At 39.0% G+C, this 26,151-nt stretch overlaps 1 protein-coding gene across 1 annotated transcript in view; it reads left to right on the top strand.

Annotated features, from left to right (window-relative positions):
* Positions 1 to 22,354, top strand: part of PI4K2B (phosphatidylinositol 4-kinase type 2 beta) — a 36,822-nt gene extending 14,468 nt beyond the window's left edge. The window contains exons 3-10 of the mRNA XM_065404892.1: positions 2,336 to 2,536; positions 4,337 to 4,468; positions 7,561 to 7,714; positions 10,081 to 10,148; positions 10,761 to 10,860; positions 12,748 to 12,881; positions 16,804 to 16,863; positions 20,620 to 22,354. Coding sequence (XP_065260964.1) covers positions 2,336 to 2,536; positions 4,337 to 4,468; positions 7,561 to 7,714; positions 10,081 to 10,148; positions 10,761 to 10,860; positions 12,748 to 12,881; positions 16,804 to 16,863; positions 20,620 to 20,793 — 1,023 coding nt within the window. The 3' untranslated portion in view covers positions 20,794 to 22,354. The remainder of the gene's footprint in view (positions 1 to 2,335; positions 2,537 to 4,336; positions 4,469 to 7,560; positions 7,715 to 10,080; positions 10,149 to 10,760; positions 10,861 to 12,747; positions 12,882 to 16,803; positions 16,864 to 20,619) is intronic.
* The last annotated feature ends 3,797 nt before the right edge of the window (positions 22,355 to 26,151 follow it).

Below are 26,151 nucleotides of genomic sequence, written 5' to 3'. Positions count from 1 at the left end.
AACTGCGGCCCCGCTTCAGGCCCTGGCTCCCAACTGTGATTGGGGGGGTGGGGAATTACGTTAGAGGTAAGATGACGTGCCTTAAAAAGTTTGGGGACTACTGAGTTAAAGGATTAAAAATGTCAATAAAATGGAAACCACCATATTTTTCTGACTGTCAGATCTATTTTTTTTTGTATAGATAGATATCCTTCCAAAGGGAATTTTTGTGTTAATGATTTTTGGGCAAGGCTATGTGCAGCTGTTAAAAAAAGAAAACAAAACTCAAGTGTTTGGTTTAAAAAAAAAAATGCTATACTGTGGGGAATTAGTGTTATATTGTCCATAGTAATATGGGCTGTTTCATTAGCACATATACATACGAATGAGATGGCTTTAAAGGCTTGCATGTGCAAAACAAAATCACAAATGGTTGAGTCAAGTGGAGTAGGTAAATGAGCTTAACGCTTATCTAAAAAGGTCTCATTGGAAAATAGTTCAAAAGAATAGTCTCGAGTTCTGGAAGCTACATGGAAACTTGCATTTTCTCTTCATATACTAGATATCCCAGTTCTCTGAACTCATAATCGTGTCCTACCTCTTCATTTTACAGCCTCTAAACTTTCCCTTGCTTCTTCACTGATTTTCCCCAGCCTCTCCACTACCAAATATATTGTTCTGGCTATTAGTAAGTAATTTTGCATTGAAAGTAAGGAACATTGTTAAAATCACAAGTATATTTACATCAAGCATAATTTGGTTTGTTGCAATTCAAGAGAGAATCTGTTTTAATTCAAAACTTATAATTAATATATTTGATTTCTGTATGAAGTTAGTTAAATCTCATCTAATTGAAGCTGATTCATAACTTCTTAGTAATGCTAGTTACTTTGTTGGGGTCCTCTTTCTCTAATCTAGTTGAACCAGCAGTCACTAGGGAAAGAAGTTAGCTTCCAGCCCAGAGGAAGCTTATTGATGATCTTCACTAAAGGGGTATAGGAATGGATAATGTCTGAATTACCAGGAGGCTCAATTATAGATAGCTGTTAATTCAAAAATACTGGGGGAAATCCTCTCAGAAATGGTATCAGTTGATATTTATCATAATCTAATGTTTATTTAGTGTTGTATGTATGTGGCTCTGTATAGAGCAGAGGCACCTGAACTGTGGGGTGCGCCCCCCTCGGGGCGCACAGAGGAACATTCGGGAGGGTGCAGCAGGGCCCAGGCCATCCCCTATGGGGGGCGGGGAGGGAGCGCCACCCAGCCCCACTCTGCTCCCACCTCTGCTCTGGCTGAGGCCCTGGCTGCTGGCCTCGGTCCCTGGCTGCGGCCCCACCTCTACTCCCAGCCCCAAACCTGTCCCCATCAGCCCCCAGCCTTGGTCCCCTTACCTCTGTCTGCGTCCCCCTTTTCCATCCCGTCCCCGGGAGCCGCGGCCCTGCTCTCTGCCCTATCTCTTGGGGGGGAGGCATGGACAGGGGTAAAGGGAGGTGTGACCCTGAAAAGTTTGAGGACCACTGGTATAGAGAGAATGAAGACATCGTCCCTACTTGAACCTTATTGTAGTCAGCGTACTTATTTACCTGAAACTGAGCTTGGAGACATAATCAGTCAGATGGACATTTCTAACAGGAAACTTAAAAGTAAACCCTAAGATTACTTGTAACAATAAGGACAATTTCAAGCTCGTGTCCCTTTAAGGTAAATGACTTGATGGCTTGAGACATTGTCCGCTATGAGAAACTGAGTCTGAAGCAGCTGTACAAGACAACACAGCCTCTTAAATAGATGCAAACAAACTAAAAAACATATTACTTTTTTATATACTGTCACTAAAAACACCTAAAATTTGATTAGCGGAAAGAAAAATGTTTTCTAGTTTTTTAGTTTTTGTGTGTGTCACTTTCTTCAGTATAGTTGTGTTTCTGTGCGTCTTTCACAAGTATTATGGGAGAGAAAACATCTTAAATTAGAAAATCTGATTTACTTTTAAAATTTGAGATTGACCATATCCCTTTTAATATAAATAAAACCCAAGCACTAAAGATATCTATCTTAAGATTTATGTGAACAAAAGTTTTTTATTTTGAGTGGTACATTTTAGACAAGCATTTCATTTTAATTATAAACTTGTGAATTGACATTACCATTTTAGTGTTACTATTCAACTCCTTGTTTAGACCAAAATTAACAAGTACAAAGCAGAATATCATCAATGATAGCAAACTATTTCCCAAGTCTATAAATCTTAAAATGCAAGTTGTGAATTTTTCAATAAAACTGTTGTGACTAATTCTTACACTTCAAATTATTATGTGAGTACATGTTACTTAACTTTGCATTTTTTTCTTAGAAAACTATTGGAGTGTTCAAACCAAAATCTGAAGAGCCTTATGGTCATCTGAATCCAAAATGGACCAAATACTTTCACAAGATCTGTTGTCCTTGCTGCTTTGGCAGAGGCTGCCTTGTTCCTAATCAGGGATACCTTTCTGAAACTGGTGCCTGTCTTGTGGACACCAAACTAGGATTAGGAGTGGTACCTAAAACTAAGGTAAAAGAGTTCTTATTTAGTACACTACAACTTAAGTATGCAGAATAAACGAGGATACGATATTGCAAAGTAGAATCAAACTGAGTATTTTTATCCCCAACTTGAGAGAGAGAAACTAATATTGGAGAAAAACAACTTAATGTGCATTGCATGAGCCAGTGAGAGAGGGTTGAATAGAATCCGAGTGGGGGGGGCCCGCAAGCTGGGGTCCAGTGGCAAAATTGTGTCTAATTACTATAGCATGCTCCTCTCCAGAACCTGTAATGGAGCCTAGGAGTCCTGGGGAAGGGAACCCACGTTTCTCTGCCTTCAGCAAATAGCTGTTAAATCCACCAGCAAAATGCATGTCTCATCCCTCTCCAATGGTTGGTCCACATAGGAAATAATGCCTACTATTGCTATCAACTGTCCCCTAGCCTCAGGTGATGAGGTCTGCACTGTGGATATAAAGCTCCAAATCCTGCTGATTACCAATGTGGGGGATCATTATGGTTTTGTATGATGGCATTTTTTTAGTTTAAAAAAAAAAAAACCTAGGAAATTGCATTAAAAATGCTGCTTTGAAGTTATTTCAAAGTTGCAAATTCAAGCACTCAGAAGTTAGGAAATGCCAGAATTGAGATTGTTCTTGCAGCTTTAATTCATCCCTTTTTGCTTATGTAGTATGAGACCGTCTTTAAATATGTGATCATACTATTTTTTCTTCAAAACCACTCCCTAATTCAGTGCCTAGGATGGATAGTGCTATATGAATATATCAAAACTGTGTAGCAAAGGGAGGATGTTGTCTGTAGAACCTCTTGTCTTGTGTAGTGCAAAAGGTGGAAGTGTGGTGAATAGTGAATGAGGCAGGGGACTGCAAGAAAAGAAAGGATGTTGTCCTGGTTAAGGAAATTGAATACCTATTTGGTCACTAATTGTGTGTGCATTTGCTTGGTGCTCAATGTGAGACACTTGGGGCCAAATTACAAGAAGTGCTGAATGGTCAGAACTGCAACTGAAGTCAGTTGAAGCTGTGCTTGGAATGTATAAAGTTCTATAAAAATACCAAGTCCTCTGAAAATTCAGCGCCTAGGTGTCTAGACACTTTGGATAATTTTGGCATTACTCTCTCCAGGTCTACATTCCCCAGCCATAAAATGGGGATAATACCACCTACTTTCATGGCAATATTATACAGATAAGTCATTAATGTTTGTGAAACACTCAGACACTTGTGAGAGCACCATAGAAATGCCCACGAGGAAACTAATAATTTTGTATTCAGTCCAGAGTTTGGATGATGAGCATAAATAAGACCTGGGGGGGAGAGCGATTGAATGAGAGGATTAAAAAATATTCAATAGTTATATATTCATTGAATGAAGCAGAGGTCCTGGGCAGAAAAATAGTACATGATCTTAGACCAACATAATTTGGCCCCCTTTTGCGTATACATTAAGGTTGCAGAAGGTTGGGCAACTTTAATTCATTATTTTCTAACTTCTGAGTGCTTGACTTTGCAATCTTAACATCCTTTTAATGTAGTTCTTTCAGTATAGTGGTAATACAAAACATTGTAGTTTAAAATAGGGGGCCAGTTCTAAGGACACTAGTCTAGAATTTCCAGACCTTTATGTACATTTAAATTTTCTGCCATCTGTAATGTTGCATGTGTGCAGCTTTTTTTGCATTGAATTTGCTTGTTTTTAAATATTGCTATTTACTTGGCATATTTATGATTGTTAGAAATCTTATTGTAAATCTGTAATTGAAGTGATAAGCAATTTTGAGCCATGTTTTAACTTGGATATTTTTAAGGTTGTCTGGCTTGTCAGTGAGACCTTTAACTACAGTGCAATAGATCGTGCAAAATCAAGAGGGAAAAAATATGCTTTAGAAAAAGTGCCAAAAGTAGGTAAAAAATTTCATCGAATTGGACTACCTCCTAAGGTAAGTTCTTCTGAGAAGCTTTGCATTGTAGTATTTTGTTAATGCCTTGTCTATACAGGATATATTTTGCTGAATCAAAAAGAGGACATTTATAGGTAGCTTCAGTCACAGGAGAAGAAAGCTGGTATTAGTTTAGGGTATGTCTACACAGCAGCGTGAGCCCAGGCTCAAGCCAAACCCCCCTTGCGTCCACACGTTAATTGCGCTAACCTAGGGCTTGGACCCAAGGTCCCAGGATCCTGGAGGGTCCGAGCCCATGTTAAACTGGGATGTAGGGTTCAAGCCATATTGTTTTGCTGGGTGCCTGTGGCCCTGGCTTGACTCGGGTCCCGGAAGTCCTCCAGATGTATCCGAGTTCCTGGCTGCAGAGAAGCAGCGCTGCAGGCAGCCAGCGCAGTAGCCAGAAGCGACCTTACCACCTGGCCAAATGCGCTCCCCGATTCCTGTTCCATCTCCACTGCTGCATGGAGCTTGCCTGGAGCAGGGAGCAAACTGGCAGGTGGGAGGCAGTTCCTGGTCGCCAGGATATTGGGGGTCATCCCTTCCCAGGCTGTGCTGACCTGGGTGCCCGATGCTCCCGCTCCCTGCAGTTCACATTCTGCTCTCTGGCCCCTCAGTGCCCTCCCTGGTGCTGCATGTGCAACGCGTGCACTCACAGTGGCAAGCGGGTGCCAGACTCAAAACTTCCCTGCAGCCTCCCGCGGCGGTGGCTGTAGTTGCTCTTTGCTGTTGCACAGAACTTGCCCAGAACAGGGAGCAAAGCTGACAGTGGGAGGCAGTTCCTGGCTGCCAGGATGTTTAGGGATCATCCCTCCCCTGGAAGTGCTGAGTCAGGAGCTCTGCCACTCCCATTCCCTGCAGGGCAGCTGCTTAGTCCCTACTCCATTCTCTGGCCCTTGCTCCTGGACACCTGGGGCTGCATATGCAGAGGCAGCATCCACTGTGAGGGCAGTGAGTGGGAGCCAGCCTCAAAACTTGCCCGCAGCATCCTGGGGATCCATTATCCCTGCCTCTTGGGGTGCAGCGGGGGCAGGGATAAGGGATCCCCAGGGGATGATGAAGCACACTGTGCTCCCTGCCGTGGATATGCACTTTACTGCTTCACAGCTGGCAGCAGCTAGGTTGGGGTGGGTGGGTGGGTGTGTTTGTGTTTTTCCTCTGACATCTACATTTTATGTCAAACTTCCAAACAGACAAAAATAAATACAAAAAACAACCAAATGAAAACACCTTCATTGAACATCCTATTGTAAAAATTAAGAATTGCGAAGTTTTATTTTAATCGTTTGATAGTCCCGGAGACCAATGTCCTAATTATCTTCCAAACTGGTGCACATGGGCATTTTCCTGGCAATGTGACTCAGCCTAGAAGTGGAGAGCCCAGTTCAGATTAGACGGCAGTTAAGTATAAAGCCTTCTCAAACTGCAGTCATTATACTGAGACTGCCACCAAAGGAGCTAATTATGCAGATTATGTACTCCTTATGGGAGTCCCATCAATAGCACCGCCACTGTTAGAAAACAGGGTGGGCAGTAGAGTTTCCCACAGTGCACCACGTTCCTAGGGCTAGAGTCCCAACATGGGGGAGCGGGGGCGCAAGGCACTTTGGGATATATTTACTTTGACTTGGGTGCACTGCAGTGTGGATGCCAGAGCCCTGAGTTCGAGCACAGGTCAGAAAATTCTTAGCCTAGGGTTAAAATACAGTGTTAGATGCTCAAGCCCAGGGTTCCCTGACACTAATCAGCTGAGTCCCACTAACCCTAGACTTACATTGCTGTGTAAACATGCCCCTATTCAACAAAAAGACTGCCAGCCTTGGCTAGCTTTAAACAAATTTCTGTCCACAAAGCGTATCCCTCTATTTAAACATATTTTAAAATCTGGTGACTTTACTGCATCATTTTGCATCTACACTTTCTACCAAGAGCATTCTAAAATTTACTGTCTCCCCACTGTATTTGTTCTTTACATCTTTCTTTTCTTCTTCTAGGTATTTTTTCCTGCCTTTGCAGTCTATTTTCCCTTCAGTATCTTTTCTATATTGTGTAATAATTGTTCTTTCTCTTTCCCTCCATCTTTCTTGTGGTGTTTTCTCGTCCAGCTGCCCAATGTTTTCAGTCATTCTCACTTAGTCTGTAATTCCTTTCCTCTCTTGGTTTCCCCATTTCTACATAATGCCCACCTTCATTTTATCTTATAGAATCTCCTGTCTCCCCAATCTAAGCCTCACATACTACTTCCTCACCCATAAAATCATACACGTGCTCTTCTTGCATCCCCAAAATCTCTCAACAGTGTTCTCTTGCTAATCAAGCAAATTCACACATGCGGGCTCCCCCCATTATCTGCTCACACATGCAGGCTACTCACAACAACATTCCAAATGACACTTGTTATGCATGCATTTCCCAGAAAGTCTCTGTCCACTCACATAGATGCATAGCAACATGCAGCCTTTTGTTCTGAACACAAGCACAGCCTCTCTTTCCTCCTGAGTGTTCTTTCTTTGCTGTGTGCCCTCTCTCACATGCAGTTTTCTTTCACACAGTTTTCTTCTTCCTCAGATACTGTACTATTGTGGAAATGATTTTTGGGGTCATGAAAGTCATACAAAAGTACTCTTATTTTTAAAAATTGTGTTAGTATTGTTGCTGCCAGTTCTCTGACTCAGACATGAAAGGTGCATATTTGTGAGAATGGAGGATTTTCTCCAATAACTTAATGTTCTGGATGAGTTTATCATGAAATACTGAACCAAGCATCACTGATGTTCACTTTGAGCAGAACAGCAGTTTTAGTAGTGTGTAGTGTCTACAGCTATTTGACTTTCTTGTGCAAACTAAGGGTAATCATAAGAAATCTGAAAGTGGAAATAGGTCAGTTGTATTTGAACCTATAAAATGTGGTTATCTAGAAATTGGGACAAGGGACTATTTTGTTGACGTAATACTTCATATAGCTTACTCCGAGTAGTACTGCCAAACACTTCGTGTTCAGAACTCGAAAGGACATCGTCAGTTCTTTCAGTTAACTTTTTACCTTCATCTGTTTGATTACATTTTCTAAATGCAGGTTCTTAAAATTGCAGGTTGGCTCCTTCCAGTTGTTCGTTGAAGGATATAAGGAAGCTGAGTACTGGCTCAGGAAATTTGAAACTGATCCTTTACCTGAGAATACTAGGAAACAATTTCAGTCACAGTTTGAGAGATTGGTTGTTTTAGATTATGTCATCAGAAACACAGGTATCTAATGTACTGTCCCCCAGTTTATATCTGCTTGCTCATTGGAGTCAGAAATTGTGCTGAGTGAAAGTAAAATTCTTCTAATACATTTCACATGCTTTTCACAAATCTGAAACTCCTTTGCAGATGAACTTGTGAAATCCATTGTAGCTACAAAAGTTTTGTCTTTGAAATTTATCAAGTATCATATCAGCCATTTAAGCAATTTTTAGCTTTTGGAAGGCACACAAAGGGCTAGAGCAATATGTAGCAAGTCAAGCACAGAACCCCAGCCAGTGATTAGCCTTTTGATGTGAATTGGGGATATTTGCTGTCCGGTTTCTCCTCCATTACTAGCAGAGGGAAGTCTCCCAGGACCTTTGCCCTTAACTTCCACTTCCCATATGCTAGCCAAGCTGTGTGGGACACACTGGGGTTTCAAGACCACTTAACTAGAAGGAGGAGCAACATCTGCTGCCAGATCTTTCTGCTGAGTAGAAGAAGATGGCAGCCCAGTTGCATATCACTTCAGAATTGGTCCTATTCAGCATGAGCAAGCCCTGGAGGAGAACTGTGAACTTTGGCCCTCAACATCTCATGCTGGGCAAACTTTCTTCTTTGTAGTTAGAGGCTGATGTTCTGTTGCAGGCTATGTAGGTGCCCAATTTCCTCATGAATGTGAAGGTAGTTGGTATGGACATTTCCTCCACTGCTGTGCCAGTAGTGGGTTCCTTCTTTTGCTCTTCTACAGGTCCTATCACTGCAATTTCCTCTTCCCTTCCTCCTCCTATTAGGGATGCAGCAGGAAAGCCTGTTGAGGATGCATATCACTTTAAACTCCCTGAAAGACGAAAGTATGAAGATAAGGATATCATTGTGCTTTCTGGTCACTGTTACGGTCTGGCAGCCAGTTTCCAAGCTTGATCCCAGTGTCCCCAAACTTTTACGGATTTTCATGATCTGTGCCATATTACTTTAAGGAGAAAAAGTTAAAAACCAAACATGTAAAGCAGCATCCACACAATCAAATTATGTACAAAAATAGCAATAGTGGAACAGCAAAATGTTCAAAGTTTGGATGCTTATCTAAACCTATGAAGGATCTAAATACACCAGCCCTCTGTCCCCACACAATCCTATTTTACCCAGCAGACTCTGTGAAAGAATTTACAACATGCCATTGTGTTTTCCTGGTAGAGAATGGCCTCTTAGGAATGAAGATTGTCTTCTATTCCCCTCCTCTCAGCATCTTTGGATAGACCTTTACTCCTGGGGAAATTGTGCACCAACAAATTAAAAATTCTGTGCACGATATTGTAAAATTATGCATATTTTATTTGTCAAAATAACACAATATAATCATGCTAGTTTCAATTATTTTGGTAATTTATTTTAAAATACCTATCAGCAAGTATGTCTGTAACAAAACAGACAACAAAAAAGACTCAGGAAATGTTTTTTGACAAATAGATTCCTTATTAGGCATATTAATACAGAACTTTGAGTAATTCATTTAAACTACAATAAAGAAATGTATTTCCTGCACCCCTCACAAGCATTGCAAAGGCTTCGGGGAGTCAGGGGCAATGGAAGAGCTGAGGGGAGAGGGAAGTAATTGCTGGGAAGGAGTCTGGGAGTGAACCTAGAGGGTTATGTTTTGGGTTTTTTTAGTGGCTGGGGGGAGGGAGGGGTGGGGAGTGGAAGGGATTGTTAGGGATTTGAGGAGCCTCCTCCATGCAGACCATAGTTGACCCCTAGCCTCTCCCATTGTCATGCACCTCTGCCCTTGTCCATGTGTGTCGCTGAACCCCCACTCAACCATCCCTACTCCCTCGTCCCCATGTGGCCCTGCACCCCCACTCCAATTCATCCCCTGGCTCAATGTTGTCACCCCACTAGCTCCTGTAACCCCACCCCAATTTGCCTTGCTCTTTCCCCACCAGCAGCCCAGAGCCAAATTCCTACTGCTGCTACTGATACTTCTCCCCTCCTCCCCCTGACTTGATTGGAGAGAACATACACAATACAGACAACTTATTCTGAGAAAACGGGTTATAATGAGTTCTGCTGACCTTCCTGATATTACATGGTTTGCTCAGCCAGAAAGGGAAGCTGAACTACTAGTGCATGACTCAACACAAAATTTGAATTAATAACATGAATATTTACATCTTTCCAGTTAATCTAATACTAGTTTTTTCCCCCACAAACTCTAAAACAAGTGTGTTTTGATGGAAAAAATATTTTTGTGAATATTTCCCCTTGTTCTTCTAATAAATGTCTTCAGTTCACAATAGAAACGAATTGTTTTACAACGTTATTTTAAGATCAGCTAATTGTAAAAGACTTGCAAGTCCCCACAACAACTTTTGTTTCCCTTTTTGAAGACAGGGGCAATGATAATTGGTTAGTCAGATATGAAAAGCAAGATGATGATATTGATCTTTCAGATAAGGTAAGAAGAATTTTTTTTTTTTTTTCAAAACTAGTCAGTTGACTCATAAAATTTGAGCAGTTTAGCTGGAATGCTGACGCACAATGTGCCTTAACTAGGAATGTGATAGTGTACTCCTTCTGGTGAAATATGTGGATTTCTGCTCAAATTTAAAATAGAGTGATCTGGATATAACAACTAATGGACTTCATATGGAAGTGGAAGCAACATTTTGTAGCACATGTGCTTTGACAATAAAGCTGTCTGCTAACATACAAACGCAGTATCTTAGCTACTTTATTGATATGCTCTGTTAATCTAATACTTAGTCTTGGTTTTGTTGATTTATATTAGATCCTTTGGGCTGTCTTGATGTAGTTGCTTTTGGTCATTTATACTGTTTACAGAGGTGAATAAGTGGATCCAAACCTTATGCACTGGACTTGGCCTCATTTCAAGTACTCCCACTTAATGCCATTATTTTTATTTATTTTTTTTGTTCAGTCTAAAGCACTTGTGTTGCTAAACCAGCTATATAAAAAAAATTAATAATGCAGTTTACTGTATACTTAATTCTGTGTATACCTTATGGATATTTCAATTACTAGTAACTTGGAAATGTTCTTACCCTAGGATATCCAATGGACTACTAGTAAAGAACCTGTTATTAAAATTGCTGCAATTGATAATGGTTTAGCTTTTCCCTTTAAACATCCTGACGAGTGGAGAGCATGTGAGTATTGAGTTCTTTAATCTTCAATTTGAGGGAATAACTGTCTTCAGGCTGCAGTTTGAGACTATTTACTATATTTTCACCATAGTAACTTTTGTTTTTATTGAACAATGGTGTATTTTTTTTCCTCGAGAAAATAAGCGAATACTGAGTGGCTTTTTACTGTTTTTTGGATCGTGTTTGTGCTTCGTAGTCACTCGCTAGCTTGTTTTTTCACCCCACCAGTAATGGATGTTACTAATAGGATGCATCGATATGAATACCTACTTAGTTATGGGGGGTTGGAAGGGATTTAGGGATGCATCTTTCATGTGCACTTTCTGCTTGCTATCATAAAATTTCTCTTGAGTGTTAAAATTCCCAGATTATTTCTATAAACGGGAATGGTCCTATTTCTTCCTATTACAAAACAAGCTATTCTTCATCCTTTTGTAATACTTATTGAAATTAGTAGACAAATACAAAGTGACATATAACTTCAGCCTTATTCTGTTGCACAGAGGTTAAGATAATCTTTACCTGGGACAGCAAACTTAAGTACAGTGGATGCTGGTTAATACCAATACCAATCTTAACTTTTGGTTAAGAGCAACATTTTGCTGAGAGTTGATCCCTAATGGGATTTGGCTATTGGCCTCAGGCATGCTGCTTATTAACACTTTTTGGAAGAAAGGCAGGCAGACTTGTGAGGCTGCAGCCAGGGAAGGAAGCACTGAAATGTGCCAGGTACTGGCCACAGGCTGGTGTGTGGGTCTGCAGCCAGGTAAGGTACGTCCCAGCGCTTCCTTCCCTAGCTGCAGCCCTGCAAACCTGCCTTCTGCTTATGGGCAACTTCCAGATAATGTAATTTTTTGCTGAGAATTGAGAGGTTGCTAATAAGCGGAATCCACTGTATTGTGATACACCGCTACCTCGAAATAGCGTGACCCGATATAACACTAATTCGGATATAACGCGGTAAAGCAGTGCTCCGGGAGGGGCGGGGCTGCGCACTCCGGTGGATCAAAGCAAGTTCAATATAACGCGGTTTCACCTATAACGCGGTAAGATATTTTTGGCTCCTGAGGACAGCGTTATATCGAGGTAGAGGTTTACTAAAATTAATAAAATTTATACTGAACAGAAAAATAGTAATGCTCTTTAATCTCAGCATATAAACTTCTTTAAATTGGACAAGATTGGTGCAATACTACTTGTAAAAATAAAATTTGCATCAGTGTAGTTCAGAAGCCTTAACTCTGGGGTGCAGAGCTGCTTTTCTCTAAAAAGCATTATATAACATACATAAACTTAATCTTATGTTCTTTCACAGATGATAGCATTGAGAAAAAACCCTTGCTAGAGTTGTTAATTTTTATTTTTCAAGCTATTTTAAGAAAATATCTTAACTTGCTAAGATTGACCTTTACTTAAAAATTATAGTTAGATTATATTTTTTAAATCAGATCATCTGGAAGTAGTTTTATTTGATCATAGGCAGTATTTCACTCCAAGACAAACTATATAACTGATGGGGAGATAGGGAAAGTAGAGACTTTTATTTTGGAACAAGTAACTTTTTTTTTTTTTTTTTTAATTCCAGTAAATATTTGTTGTTACCCTAATTACCTTTTTAAAATTTCTTCTGTAGTCTCTGAAAAACTAAAGCCTTTACAGCAATCAAATTTAACTTGTAATTACGGGCAAACACAGTGAATGTAATAGTGGCAAACAAATTTGGGAATATGATATATGTAAATAACCTTTGGTAACTGTTGACTGACAGATGGTTTAGTATTTTGATACCTAATAGCAAGTTATTTCTTAAGGTTTCTGCCCGTATCAGATCATTTGATTCTAACTTCTACCTGTTAATTAATCAAGATATTGAACTGTTTTTCCCATTAGATCCATTTCATTGGGCTTGGCTTTCTCAAGCAAAAGTTCCTTTTTCCCAAGAGACCAGAGATTTGATTCTCCCTCGTATTTCTGACATGAACTTTGTACAGGATCTTTGTGAAGATCTTTATGAACTGTTCAAGGTGAATCAGAATTCATTTTTAATTGAGAGGGGATAGTTAATTGAGTAGTATATGTGGAAGGAAAACTTAATTGTTAAAAGTTAGCTTAGAAACTTGAATTGCTTTACTTAATTATTTCACAATATGTGATACTACTTATGCTTTACCTCTAATGCTAGGATGGCAAAAGGGGTACATAGGCTGACATATAGTAGTCATACATCCCCCTCTGTAAATGTATGCCCTTGTATTGTGCATGAAAGATTTGAAATTGTTGGTAATCGACTTTATTGATGGGTAATAGCCTCCTTTCTTACACTTAAATTTTATATAATCAATTAAAAATCACTAAACTAATAATGAAAACATGTATTTAAAAACATTTGTCACTTAAGATGCCTGGCAACATGCACTTCAAATAAACAGTAATAACTTGGGGGGAAAGCTTCACTGTAATATCAGGTATTAGTCCAGCTGGTACATATTTAAAATATTTCATTTTACATGTGCCTTCAAAGCGATATTAAAACCTGTGTCATTCCATTAATGAATGGGCTTCCAGAGAGAGGTTTTGTCAGTTTTATTTTAAGATATTCAAACCATATATTGTCGTGAATACACACACACATCCTTTTACTCTGCTTATTAAAGCATTGAACACAGCTATAATCTTAGTAAAGGGGACTTATATAAATTCTAATCTTGTAAAATATGAACATTTATCATGCTGAATACTCCAGATGACCATAGTGGTGGTGGTGGGGGGGGGGCATTGAGCATGCAATTCTGATTGGAAAAGTTGGGTCCTGAAACACATTCATTAATGTAATTTTGTATTTGTCTGACTTAAAATGATTAAAACACCACAATCAAAATTAACAAGGAGTCTGGTGGCACCTCGTTAGTCTTTAAGGTGCCACCAGACTCCTTGTTGTTTTTGTAGATACAGACTAACACGGCTACCCCCTGATACTTGACAATCAAAATTGGCACTAACTAACACCCACTGTTAGTCACAGCAGAAATGCAAAGGATTGAATGGATCTGGAGACAGACATGTCCTTTTTCCCATATAGGTAGTTTCTGCACATTGGGGTTGAGTAACATGCAAGTTGCCTGGCAAGTTGCGTGGGCCCTTTTTAAAGACACCATAATAGAGGCTCAACTTCAATGTATACCCCAAATTAAGAAAAACAGTAAAAGAACTAAAAAAGAGCCACCGTGGCTTAACAACCATGTAAAAGAAGCAGTGAGAGATAAAAAGACTTCCTTTAAAAAGTGGAAGTCAAATCCTAGTGAGGCAAATAGAAAGGAGCACAAACACTGCCAACTTAAGTGCAAGAGTGTAATAAGAAAAGCCAAAGAGGAGTTTGAAGAACGGCTAGCCAAAAACTCCAAAGGTAATAACAAAATGTTTTTTAAGTACATCAGAAGCAGGAAGCCTGCTAAACAACCAGTGGGGCCCCTTGACGATGAAAATACAAAAGGAGCGCTTAAAGATGATAAAGTCATTGCGGAGAAACTAAATGGATTCTTTGCTTCAGTCTTCACGGCTGAGGATGTTAGGGAGATTCCCAAACCTGAGCTGGCTTTTGTAGGTGACAGATCTGAGGAACTGTCACAGATTGAAGTATCACTAGAGGAGGTTTTGGAATTAATTGATAAACTCAACATTAACAAGTCACCGGGACCAGATGGCATTCACCCAAGAGTTCTGAAAGAACTCAAATTTGAAGTTGCGGAACTATTAACTAAGGTTTGTAACCTGTCCTTTAAATCGGCTTCGGTACCCAATGACTGGAAGTTAGCTAATGTAACGCCAATATTTAAAAAGGGCTCTAGGGGTGATCCCGGCAATTACAGACCGGTAAGTCTAACGTCGGTACCGGGCAAATTAGTTGAAACAATAGTAAAGAACAAAATTGTCAGACACATAGAAAAACATAAACTCTTGAGCAATAGTCAACATGGTTTCTGTAAAGGGAAATCGTGTCTTACTAATCTATTAGAGTTCTTTGAAGGGGTCAACAAACATGTGGACAAGGGGGATCCGGTGGACATAGTGTACTTAGATTTCCAGAAAGCCTTTGACAAGGTCCCTCACCAAAGGCTCTTACGTAAATTAAGCTGTCATGGGATAAAAGGGAAGGTCCTTTCATGGATTGAGAACTGGTTAAAGGACAGGGAACAAAGGGTAGGAATTAATGGTAAATTCTCAGAATGGAGAGGGGTAACTAGTGGTGTTCCCCAAGGGTCAGTCCTAGGACCTATCCTATTCAATTTATTCATAAATGATCTGGAGAAAGGGGTAAACAGTGAGGTGGCAAAGTTTGCAGATGATACTAAACTACTCAAGATAGTTAAGACCAAAGCAGATTGTGAAGAACTTCAAAAAGATCTCACAAAACTAAGTGATTGGGCAACAAAATGGCAAATGAAATTTAATGTGGATAAATGTAAAGTAATGCACATTGGAAAAAATAACCCCAACTATACATACAACATGATGGGGGCTAATTTAGCTACAACGAGTCAGGAAAAAGATCTTGGCGTCATCGTGGATAGTTCTCTAAAGATGTCCACGCAGTGTGCAGAGGCGGTCAAAAAAGCAAACAGGATGTTAGGAATCATTAAAAAGGGGATAGAGAATAAGACTGAGAATATATTATTGCCCTTATATAAATCCATGGTTCGCCCACATCTCGAATACTGTGTACAGATGTGGTCTCCTCACCTCAAAAAAGATATTCTAGCACTAGAAAAGGTTCAGAAAAGAGCAACTAAAATGATTAAGGGTTTAGAGAGGGTCCCATATGAGGAAAGATTAAAGAGGCTAGGACTCTTCAGTTTGGAAAAGAGAAGACTAAGGGGGGACATGATAGAGGTATATAAAATCATGAGTGATGTTGAGAAAGTGGATAAGGAAAAGTTATTTACTTATTCCCATAATACAAGAACTAGGGGTCACCAAAAGAAATTAATAGGCAGCAGGTTTAAAACAAATAAAAGGAAGTTCTTCTTCACGCAGCGCACAGTCAACTTGTGGAACTCCTTACCTGAGGAGGTTGTGAAGGCTAGGACTATAACAATGTTTAAAAGGGGACTGGATAAATTCATGGTGGCTAAGTCCATAAATGGCTATTAGCCAGGATGGGTAAGAATGGTGTCCCTAGCCTCTGTTCGTCAGAGGATGGAGATGGATGGCAGGAGAGAGATCACTTGATCATTGCCTGTTAGGTTCACTCCCTCTGGGGCACCTGGCATTGGCCACTGTCGGTAGACAGATACTGGGCTAGATGGACCTTTGGTCTGACCCAGTACGGCCTTTCTTATGTTCTTATGTTCTTATGTAACATTTATGGAAAGGTGGTTTTAAGCTTGCACTGTTCCTGCTCATGCTGTTCCTGTTATGTCTTAAAGGGTACTGTCAACAGAAATACTCCACTTATATCTGAAACTTTTTACTGTTATAGGTAATACCTAATTAATTAAAACTGAAAGACAATAAAGAATCTAGTTTCAGTTACTTTGCGCAGTTTATAGCGCTCTGTTTTATAGTCTACTTCCCTGTTTCCCTTATATAGGTCACCTTGTGTGGTCCTTTCACACAATAATAGGTGAAAGACATTTTAAAATGCAGTTTCAAAACCACAAAAAGAGAGAACCGGGACAGCTGTAGTATCTGAAACTACTTCTAATTCACTTTGATGTTGACCGTGTCCAAGTCCAATCTGTCATCTTTCACAGCTACTACACTTAATTTTATAATTGCTTTCGTACTTGGAATTTCCTTCCTAGTTATGGTTTGTCACAATCATAAACTTTAAAATTTTACAAAAGGTCAGTTCAATTGTTAGAATAAGATTGTGTTTCCAAATACATCTAGTTTTAAGAATGGTAAAATGTTTTGAAAATAACTGCTTTGTTTTTATTTTGAATAAAGACCGATAAAGGATTTGACAAGGCTACTTTTGAAAATCAAATGTCAGTGATGAGGGGACAGGTATGGCTGACTTTTAAATTCCTTATGACCCATTTAAAAAATTTTACCACTTAGTAAGATATTTAATATTGTTGCTGTATTTCTTAATAGTTTCCTGATTTTTCAGATCTACCTGAAACTAACTGCTGTTAAATTGAAAGGGAGTTATGGGTGATTAATATCTCTGAAAAATCTAGCCAAATGGCCATGAAGACTGAACTTAATGTTTCTTTCCTAGAGGTTGTTTCCATTCATTAGGATAGAAATGAGGCAGCAGGGAAGCTTATATTGATGTTGGTCTTTCTGTCTGTGTTTTACAGCTAAAGAAATTCCATTTCTGATGCTATTAATGTAGCATCTCTAACAAACTCTATAATAATTCAAAATCAAAGCTTATTAAAAGGGTTTTATGAACTTTCAACAAAATATAGTGATAAACTTTGATTAATAAACTGTATTTAAAGAAACTGGCATACAGCTAAATCAGCAATTGAGAAAATGAATTAAACTAGCAGTTAACTTGAGATAAATGTGAATGCTGAGGAAACGTCACCTAACCTTAACACTATGTTTATTTCTTGAAAGACAGTTTTGTGAAACCTAGCACGTTCTAAGTGTGTGACAGAGCAACAGGAACTCCTTACAAACCATTCGTTGTACCACATGTTTACACCTTGGGATTTACAAATTAAGTGCATTTCAGTTAAACTGCAATTCAATCTTAAAGTATAGAATTCTATGTAGTGGTTTTATTGAGACTGAATTCTGATCAAAATACATACTTTTTAGTATGATGTTTACACAGTGAATTATTCCAGTTTGAGTAGTTTAGCAGTTTATGTAAACACAGATATACCTACTTCCCAGAATTATTGAATGAAATATCAAAAGGATAAATTTCTTTCCACCTGTCTTGCGCACCTCTGGAGTACTAGACAACCTGCTTTCTTTGCTGGCTTCTCTAGCATGTAACACACAGGTTATGCTCATTTTGCATCAATCATTAGTTGGTTGGATCGCTTTGGGGTTTATTTTTAATATACAGTAACCCCCTTGGAGACCGAAGTCTCTGCCACCATAACTTTAGAATATTACATTTTATATTAGCTTTCTAGTCAAAACATTGTAAGCCAGTAGATCTCCCATTGAAGTTACTATTTTAAGTTGAAGTGCTAGTCTGTGTGCTAATTAATGTATGACTTGAACATAAGATTTAATTTGACAGAAAGTATGTCTTGTCAACAAAGTTTATTTGATTCTTTTTTAGGAGATTTACAAGTTTGGGGGTTAAGTATGTTGCATCTATACAGTTACCCTTGACTTTTGTGAAGCATTTGACTTAGTACTGTATTACATTTTGTTTAAAAAAGGGCACTATAAAATCTAGAGCGCACATTGAATGGATTTAGAACTGGCTTACTGACAGATCTCAAAGTAGTTGTCATTGGGGAATCATCATTGAATGGGGGTACTTTTTGAGGGGTTCCACGGGGATCAGTATTAGGCCCGATGTTAGTCAACATTTTTGTCAGTGATCTGAAAGTAAATATAAATACAATGCTGATTCAAATTTATGGATGGCACAGACTGGTGGAAAAGGCCAGTCGTACAGAATAATCTGGATTGCTTGGTAAAGTGGGCCAAGTCAAACAAAATGATTTTAATATATCCAAGTGCAAAGTTAGAGGAATGAGGAATGCAGGCCAAATCTACAGAAAGGGGGGCTGTATCCTGGAAAGCAGCGACTCTGAAAAGGATTTAGGGGTCATAGCGGACAAACAACTGAACATACGCTCCCATGCAATGCTATTGCAAAAAGGGCTAATGTGATCCTTGGAGGTAGGGAAGTGAGTTTTACCTCTACATAAGGAATTGGTGAGACATAATGGAATACTCTTCAATTCTGCATTCAGCATTTTTAAAAGAATTTTGAAAAATTGGAGCAGGGACAGCAAAAAGCCATAAAAAATGATTGAAACTGGAGAAAACTGCCTTGTAGTGAGAGTCTTAAACTAAATAGATTGAACTCTTTATCAAAAAGAAGATTGAGATGACTTTATTACAGTGTATAAGTACCTTCACAGGGAGAAGAGAAAGGGCTCCTAAATCTAGCAAAGAAGGGCATAACAAGAAACAATGACTGGAAGCTGAAGCCAGACATTTTCAAATTAGAAATAGGTTATACACTCTTAACAGTGAGTGATTTAATCACTGGAACAAACTACCAAGGGAAATGATAGATTCTCTACCCCTTGATGTTGTTAAATCAAGACTTGGATGCCTTTCTAAAAGAGATATGCTTTAGCCAAAAAACAGTTATGAGGCTCAATACAGGGATAGCTGGGTGAAATTTAATGGCCTATGATATATAGGAGGTCAGATGGGATGATCTAATGGTCCCTTCTGGCTTTAAACTCTATGAATTTGATTTCCTTGTGCTCATGATTTCAGTCTGAACAATGCAGAAGTTATGCATGTTCAGTTTTACAGTGGCATTGTACAGGGTTAATCTGACCCTTTTCACAGAAGTCCCTAGCATTGATACTGCTTTTCTGCTCTCTGAGTCAAATATGGTCCAAATATGGTAAAATTAAGTAGCACTTCTGGCAAAAAAGCCAGTAAAAGCATATTTGTCAAAATGAACTGTTAGGCCTGGTTTCTGAAAGAACTTATGAAAGAAGTTTGGTGTGTGGACGTATGAAAGTCACATCCCCTTCTTCACAGAGTTATCACTGGGAAGTATTCATCAAGCACCAAACTGATTCAAGTGAGTAACCTTCTCATGACACGCCGGTAACTTGCCACTGAAAATTGATTATTTAACAAAAGAATTCTGCAAAACCTTTAACTTAGAATCAAGACAAATTCTAGTTTAGAAAAGCCTTTTTAAAGTAATAATAGAGATCTAGCTAAGATTTTACTGTTCAATACCATATTCTCTTAAGAATTCTTAGACCCTTTTGTATTCCAAGCAATTTTCTGAAGCTATTTCAAGAATTACACCAAAATGTCTGTTGACTCATAAGAGTCATTGGATTCAGCACAAACTGAGTAAGCCTAGCAGTTACTAGCTGCATTAAGAGACATTCTCTTCCCTTAAGCCATGTATCGTTCAGGGATCCATGTATCTAAAAGCTTAGACACTTCTCTGTGTAAAGGCTATAATAGCATCACTAAAGTTCAGCATAGTCTGGATGCCCTAAAACTTTCCATCTTGTAATGTAAAATAGAAAAAAAATTGTTCTGTTTCAAAGGTTCCCAGGGTTCATGAAACACATGAGGGAATAACTAGGATAACTGCATTTTAGATGGGTTTTTAATTTAGCCTGTAATCGTTCTCTTGTGATGTGAGACAATCATTTCATAGCTAAAATCTTAGCTGGCAGACTTCTAGGCTAAGAAAATATTGATGGCCCTCCTGTGTTTTAAGATATGGGTTTCTTTGGAGATGTGATAGACTATGTAGACCTGAAAGCATTTCTGCATTCTTAACCTATTCCGGTAGTTCAGAAAGAACTTGCTTCACAAGATGTATTTAAGGCAGGGTTTGGTGTGTATGCTCTCAAGAGAAAAGATTAGTGGAACATTCAGCTGCCCAGTAGTAACTTATGTTGTTTTACTTGCAGATTCTTTAGGAGAAAGATAACCGAGGAAATAGAATTACCAGAATCCTATGGGATTGATTTATTTTTAAGAGCAGCATCTAAACAAACAGGCTGAACAATCAATTTTTATTGGGTACCACTTATTTTATTTTATTTTATTTTATTTCTGCAGATACTAAACCTCACTCAGGCATTAAAAGATGGAAGGAGTCCAATTCAGCTAGTTCAGATGCCACGCGTGGTTGTGGAGCGAAGTAGTACTGGAAGTCAGGGCCGAATTGTTCATCTGAGTAATGCATTCACACAGACCTTCCATAGCAGGAAGCCTTTCTTTTCCTCCTGGTAGCAACATAAGAGGAAAGTAAATGTCTGTAATTTAGTAAGCTACTTTACAGAAATAGGCTCTGCAATAATGTAATTCTGCTGTATACCGAAGGCTCTGACTGCCAAAACCTCAAAACTTAACTTGAAAATGTAAAGATTTAAGAATTGTATTTTGAATGTAATCAAAGTTTACAATTTTTGTGTCAAAATTGTGAATCCTTATGTCAGGGAATGAGAGGAATTTGTCTATACTGTATTTTTATAGGCTGAATTCATACTAAAGGGAAAACTTACAGTTTACATATTCTGAGAGACTACTTTTGAATACAACATAGAAAAAATGCTTATTGTTGGATATAAATGTGAGCACACAATTATAAACTGATCCTTTTTATAGACGCTTTAGAAATGAAGCACAGCATGTTCTTTCTTTGATTGTAAAAATGCTATTCAGTGTTACTGCTTACAGATGTTATAAGTTATTCCATGGGTTTTCACAGCCTAGTGAGTTGGAAAATATTAAAATAAAATGGTCATGCATTTAAAAAAGTGCATTAGTTGCAATTTTTGAAACTTGAAAAATACTCCAAAGGTTTTTGAGTTGGGGACCAAAAAAGCACATCTTAGTTTAATCAGAATTAGGGCAAATTGTTGCCCTCATATGTGTACACAACTTCATTTGGCCTCAGTGGGAGTTATGTCCATGTATTGTTGGGTGAAATTTGGTCTTTAGCCTCTTAAGGATCACTTGTATATTTAAATAACTTATGGAAAATTGTCTGTAATATATTTTCTCCATAGGTACCATTCTATAGTTCCATCATGACAACAAAATACTGCATCGTTTTGTTTAGAATTGATGGGTTGACTGCTATTCAATGGAGTATATTAACTGACACCAAAGTAGTTCCCTGCCATTGTTGATTGATGAAAACACTGGAGTGTTGGTTGTTGAACCACCCCACTTGCAACATTTCAATTTAAACACTCTCCATTATTTATTGTGGACCAGCAAAAGCAGAAAATAGATTGCAATGTGTAGGGTACAGCAACACTGTCATTGGACTCCTTGCAACCCCATGTTTGTCTGCCACTTATTTGTTTTTATGTTGAAGCTACAGAGTTTAGGCTCATCTTCCACGTCTGTGGCTTACGTAATATGGTAAATTATTTTTACTTCAGTGATGTCCTTGAAGGTTAGGACCTGGGGTGGGGGAAAAACCTTTGTTACAAATATTGTTGCTTTTAGGAAACGTACAGTTTTTAAGTATTTCAGACATTGCTGTATTTTATAATTCCAAGCAATACTATTAATCCCAAGAACAAAATCCTTGTATACTGTTTTATATAATTTTGGGTTGATGTACATATTGTAGCACGTCAGGAATTCACTTGATTTACTAAAATGTCTAAGCCTTAAATGTATAACTTACTGGACTGTGGTGTTTAAAATAAGATGGAGGCAGCCACCTTTATAAGGTTCTATGGCTTCAGTTTTTAGCTGAACAATTTCTTAAATTTTAAAGAGTATATTTAAGTTATTGGGCATGCTTACTTGCAACAATAAATGTCAGTCTGAAATGGACAGTTTGTGCCTCAAGTGTCTTATTTCTTAAGTAGGAAGAGGGCCTTAACTTAAACTTTTATAAAGTCTGCATCCAAACCACTTTCTACAAGATAAAATGTACATGCATGTAGAACATTATTAGAATTTTTTCAATATTACATATAACGGGAAAGAGTACAACAAAAAACACTTGCAATGCCATTAGTACTATACTAACAAACTTACATTTGTTTCTAATAAACAGTTGGATATATTGGATACTAACTTTATTTTGCGTACTTAACATTCTGAGACTCGAGTACTTGCTGTGAAGAAGCTGTTCAGCCATTCATCTATGATGAGAGTGAAACAAGAATTGGTATACTGAAAATGGTTACATTATTTAGCTAGTTAGTAAATATTCTTTACCTATCTAAATTAATAAGCACCAACAACAGAAGAAGACGGTGAGTCCTGAATCCTGCCATTTCTATAATCACTTGACAAGTCATTAAAATAATAATAATAATAATAATACTCTGCAGTTTCTATCACTTCCCTTATGTCAAGAGTCACAATATAAATACAAGTGCTGCTGCTCTGTTACAACTTGTCTCCTGCCAATGAATAGTAAGGAGCAAACAAGAATTCCTCTTGGCTGACTTTATAAATACTGTGAATAATATGCTTGTGAAACTAAGAAGTGCAGGCAGCTTGACTCCAGCTAATGATCTATAGTTAGATACTCTTAAAAACATGTTATTTTATTTTCACCTGATCATTTCCTTTTGTGTTCTGTGCCCATATGTTGTCCAAGATAGCATGTACTTGTCACACTTACTTGTCTACACAGCAAAGGAAAACCCATGGTTGGCCTGTGCCAGCTGACTCTCAGGCTTGCAGGGCCAGGGCAGTGGGGCTGTTTCATTGATGTGTAGACTTCCAGAGTTGGGCTGAAATTCAGACTCTAGGACCCGGGAGCCCGGAAGTCTACACAGCATTGAAACAGCCCCAAAGCCTGAGTCCACTGGCATGGGCCAGCTGCAGTTTTTCTTTGATGTGTAGATATATCCTTAATTACCAGGGAAGAGAGTAGAATTTTGCACATCCCTTTTTTCTTTGCTATTTTAGTGGAGGATGACTCCTTGTTTTAAATTCCGGGGGGGGCGGGTGTGAGTGCGTGTGTGTAACATTTGAGAAGGAGCAGAGGTCCTATGGAGTCACAAGGACTGCACTTTTACTATGGGGAGATATGCTTTTCACCTGCTAGTTTCAGAACCAGTATTACTTAAAGAAGCAACTGTCAAAGTCAGAAGGGCAGTCTGTGGTAGCTGATTTCTATATTTATCTGCCAGTTGACAACCTCCACCTGGCAGCTAAGAGACCAGCTGGGTTTTCTTATCATATATCTATAACAAATAACAAAGGTTGTGCAGGCTAAATTCTGCTCCATGTGACATCTATCCCCTATATTCAGTGGGGTCGTATAAATGTACCTGATGAGCACTCACTAAAGACTTTTGATTGAGAAGGAATAGAATGCAGTTCATCTGATCTCAGCTGTGTTGATTCTGTAGGCAAAATTTGTTTGACTGAAGTTGGAAAACAACTCTTGTGCAAAGGGATCAGCTGCAGGCGTAAACTTTTCCCTGTGCTGAAGTCAAATTTCAGAGTAGGCCCACAGCGAGGCCTACTTATGCAAAACCACCCTTTCCGTCTGTGTAAGTTAATGTGCATGAAAAATGTCAATTTAAAAGGTAACTTTTAAAAGTATAAACAACTTGAAAATGTGGATGTTGCACTCCAAGAGCAGTGATATAGAAAAATCTGATAAAACCTATTAAAATACAGTTCCAGTTCAACTGGTTCCTGTTGCAGTCAAAGGAGTAGGCTTCCCCTGCATTATACCCACGTTTGAAAAGCCTGTTTTGAATGTGGCTGAATGATGAGAGGTGTGAGCACCAAGGCGCAGCTCTTGCAGAACAAGAAAAGCAAGGGCTAGGTGGACTCTCAGCTCTCTCCCCACCTCCAGCAAGGAGGTCGTGTTTTTAAAAGATGTGCGAGAATAAATTTTGAAAATGGGGTCTGGGCCGGGTAGGTGCAGCCAGGGCCAGCTCCAGGGTTTTGGCCGCCCCAAGCAGCCAAACAAAAAAACCAAAAACAAACAAACAAAAAAAGCGATCACGATCTGTGGCAGCAATTCGGCGGGAGGTCCTTCGCTCCGAGCAGGAGTGAGGGACCGTCCGCCGAACAGCTAGGTGTGCCGCCCCTCTCCGAAGTGGCCGCCCCAAGCACCTGCTTGGTAAGCTGGTGCCTGGAGCCGGCCCTGCTTATGATCGGTATTTAGCAATCTGCAAACCACTGTATTATACAGCCCTCATGAATGGCAGATTCTGCCTCCAGCTAGCAACTGGGTCTTGGATTAATGGGCTTCTGGTTAGTAGCACAATGACATCCTTGATGTCACAGTTATCTTTTTGTGGCCCCAATGAAATTGACCATTTTTGTGTGTGATCTCACCCAACTAAAAAAACTGTCCGGTAGCAACACCAGGTTCATGTACCTTGTGACTTTCATTATGGCTTCAATATTCACCCTGCCCCCATTTCTATTGTCCCTGACATCCTGTCAATGCCTTTTTAATGTTCACAGGAATTTAGACGGGTCAAAGCTAAGAGCTTGTGTACAAGGGGGAAAAGCCTGGAGTAGTGAGTGCAAATAGCTATTGATATGGAATGGTGGTGTCAGTGCAGAATAACTATTGCAATGTAAATCTACACCCTAGCTCTTTCATACTAAGTTCCTGCTGAAAACCCATCTTGTATACAATCTATAATTGTTTCATCTTGCAGAGAAAATGGGGGATCCTCCCCATAATTTCTCATATATTTTAATTCCTTCCCCGACTGGTAAATTGTGGGGGAGAAGGTTTTTTCTTTCTTTTCTTTTTTACTTTGTATTGTCATTTTCATGTAAGTGTTCCATGGAAAATTTTGAGTTTTGTGGGAAACCTGAATTTCCGCCCCTAGTTTACAGCACTGTCAGCTGCTGAGAACCACCAAAAACCTTTGGCCAAACTCTTTTCAGTTTTGTGATGAAAAATGGAATGCTTTCAAGGCAATCAGACCCTTTTCACAAAAATTCACATTTAGTCAAAAACCCAAGTTTCCGTCAAAAAATGTTCTGATAGAAAATTTTTGACCAGCCCTACTTGGAGGAATATACAGATCCACAAATACTCGGGAAGGGGAACATATTATTTCAATGAGACCGAAACACTCACTGCTGATAACATTTAATGGTCCTTTTCCTTCGCTGCACATGGCTTCCCTCTCTCTACAGAGCTCTTTCCAACCTTGATTTTCATAGATTCATAGATTCTAAGGCCAGAAGGATCCACTGTGATAATCTAGTCCGACCTCCTGGAGAACACAGACCAGAGACATGCCCCCAAAATAATTCTTAGAGCAGATCGGTTAGAAAACTATTGCATCTTGATTTAAAAATTGTCAGTGATGGAGAATACCTTATTTCCAGTCTGATTTTGTCTAGCTTCATCTTCCAGCCATTGGATGTTAGACCTTTGTCTGCTAGATTGAACTACCCATTATTAAGTATTTGTTCCCCAGGTCCGTGCTTATAGACTGGGATCAAGTCACTCCTGCACCTTCTCTTTGCTGAGCTAAATAGATTGTGCTCCTTGACTCTATCACTATCAGGCAGGTTTTCTAAACCATTAATCATTCTCGTGGCTCTTCTTTGAACCCTCTCCAATTTTACCTCAATTCCTTTGAAGTGGACTTCTCTGAATGGCCAACAATTTAATCAATGGGG

Source organism: Emys orbicularis, chromosome 5 (genome assembly GCF_028017835.1).
Source record: "Emys orbicularis isolate rEmyOrb1 chromosome 5, rEmyOrb1.hap1, whole genome shotgun sequence".
NCBI lineage: Eukaryota > Metazoa > Chordata > Testudines > Emydidae > Emys > Emys orbicularis.
The sequence above is the reverse complement of the archived record's forward strand: the minus strand, read 5'-3'. Positions and strand labels throughout refer to the sequence as shown.